The 2,451-nt window shown below is 34.0% G+C and overlaps 1 protein-coding gene across 1 annotated transcript in view; it reads left to right on the top strand.

The window, feature by feature from the left end:
* Window positions 1-2,451, top strand: part of ro60 (Ro60, Y RNA binding protein) — a gene marked incomplete in the record, with an annotated part of 27,463 nt that overhangs the window by 20,924 nt on the left and 4,088 nt on the right. The window contains 1 exon segment of the mRNA XM_014021711.1: window positions 780-923. Within this exon segment, the coding sequence (XP_013877165.1) occupies window positions 780-923 (144 nt within the window).

Raw genomic sequence — 2,451 nt, forward strand, 5'->3', positions numbered from 1 at the left:
ACATCGTGCAGTATTTTTACAATTTTGATTTTACAGTTAAAATATATGTTTATCAGGTAAAGTGTAATGTTAGAACTAATCGGGGATCCCTTTAAGAAAGCTTAAACCAAATTAGACAATAGTTGACAACATATTTCCAACAGATAAATACCACATTTTTTCCATTTTTTAATGCTTTAGCATTATTGATTTTGATACCAAATATAATGCATCAGCATACWTCAAACTAGACTTGTGTGTGTCAAAATCAGTTAACAGAGAGGGTACATTTAAGTGTTTTGAAAAGTGTGCTTTGTTCTTCTGAGCTTCTGATCATTGGAAAATAGCCTCTAGTCAAGTGTCTGTTGTTGGTTTGACACAACAGATTTGTTGTGTTTTAATGATCCTTACATTAGGGCTGCACAATACATTGCAAATACAGTATATCATCACCTTAGAGTCAGTTTGTGCAATATTCATATCACAAAGGACTGCTTAGTGTGCAGTAATTGTTGACAAATTTATTTGAAGGGTTTTGAAGTTGTATTTTTCATGCTAATGCAATATATAACCAGTAGGGCAGAGTTTCACAGCAGCAAAATCTCACACCAAACACAAATAGCCTTGCATTGCAAAAATGTAAAAGGTCACATAGAGTAGGAAGTACAGATAGGAAAGAAGGAAAGGAAAAACAGGCATCTGGATARAACACCTGATATCGCCATCATAGGATTTTCTAACATCCTGCAGCCCTACTGAACARGCGTCTCTGTTMAACTCTGACCTTTGTGTTGCAGCTSCCTAACAGCAGCACTGACTGCACTCTTCCCATCACCTGGGCCACAGAAAGTGGGAAATCTGTCGACCTCTTCATCATTCTGACCAATAACCCMCTGTGGGCGTTCAGAGCTGGCCCTGTGGAGACCCTGAAGAAGCACAGACTTGTAAGTTTTTTTCCCTTTTTTTTACAGGAACGGAGTTAAATTAACTTTTCTATTTTAGAGTTTTAAACATAAAACCCCAGGAAAAAGTTGTTGAGCAGAMTTGATGTCAAGTTTTGATTCAGGTTTTTTTTAAGACATTTCTAATTTATTCACAAACTATATGAACCTGCTTGAAAAACAGATTCACACCCATCTAAATAATTAAACTTTTGGAAGACAAAACTTTTTGTAAAAACWGTTTGCCATCCTGCATACATCTGTGAGTGTGGATACTTTGTTCTCAGGTGAAATTAAGTTTCTGCACCCTCAAAAATAAAACCCACAGTTGTTGGTTTATTTCGAACATTTTAACTAAATGCAGGCTGGCGTTTTTAAGCAAAGAGAAATAAAAGTAAAAAAAAGTGCTCAGGTATCACTCCCCCTGTTGGGATGTAATACGTACATTTTAATCCTATATTTATTTAATGTCATTTGTTGAACAGTTCTGTTTTCATATTGATTAGTATAGATCAGTCAGTAGTTAAGATCAATGCCATGTCCACCATATTGTAAGAAAATACGTGTTCAATTGACTGAAGTCAATATGAAAACCACCGTTGTAAAATAAACTGATTTGTAGAAGGAATAAAACCATACAAAACCAGAATTCTGGAACCTAGTGGGGTTTATTGCCACTGGAGCTGACAGGAAACCACACTGGCGAAAAACCAGGAAGTACATCAATTTATACATGATTCTTCAATGCATGCATTCGCCCCCTACTGACCTACGGCTGAATCACAGGCATTCATACAAAAATCTCATCTACTGTTTTCATAACGTTTTAATTATGTGCTGTTATAATTCGGACATGTAACTAATCTATATCAAGCAAAACATTATTTTAAAACATTATTATAATTATAAAAAGGAAAACCTAAAAATATAATATTGTGCTTTTAAAATCAGTACTAACCTCTAATAACTATAAATTTCTTCAATATTGTCAGTAGTTTGGTTCAGATGATGCAGAAAAAGACAAGAAACAACACATCAAATTGGATAAAGTACTTGACAATATAAAACCAAGATAAAAACATGAATGAATGAAAAAAAWAWAWATATAGAGGCAAAAATGGTCTATGACTGATACATCATTTTTTTTCAACTTTACCCTATTGGCCTCATTAATAGACGCTAGCAGCACCCTCTAGTGGACCCAAGACAATATTACACTCATTTGAGTGAAAACAAGATCCCAGTAAAAAGCTTCTACNGTTATGTTTTTATGTTAATGTTAATAATTGGGGATTTTTTTTATGACTCAATTATTTATAATCAAACTCAAAGTCTTGCAGATATAGAGAAGAAATTAGTGTTTTTCCTTAGTACCAGAAGAACAGTGTGACAGATGTCTTCAAATCATTTGATTTGTTGATTTAACAGGAAAAGATTATCAAGCCTTAAATTAAAAATCAAGCCTGACTCAGCATGATTGCTGTTTTACAGCAGGTTCCTGTTCTGCAGCACATAAAACACTCAGAAATAC

Source organism: Austrofundulus limnaeus, unplaced genomic scaffold (assembly GCF_001266775.1).
Source record: "Austrofundulus limnaeus strain Quisiro unplaced genomic scaffold, Austrofundulus_limnaeus-1.0 Scaffold302, whole genome shotgun sequence".
Taxonomy (NCBI): Eukaryota; Metazoa; Chordata; class Actinopteri; order Cyprinodontiformes; family Rivulidae; genus Austrofundulus; species Austrofundulus limnaeus.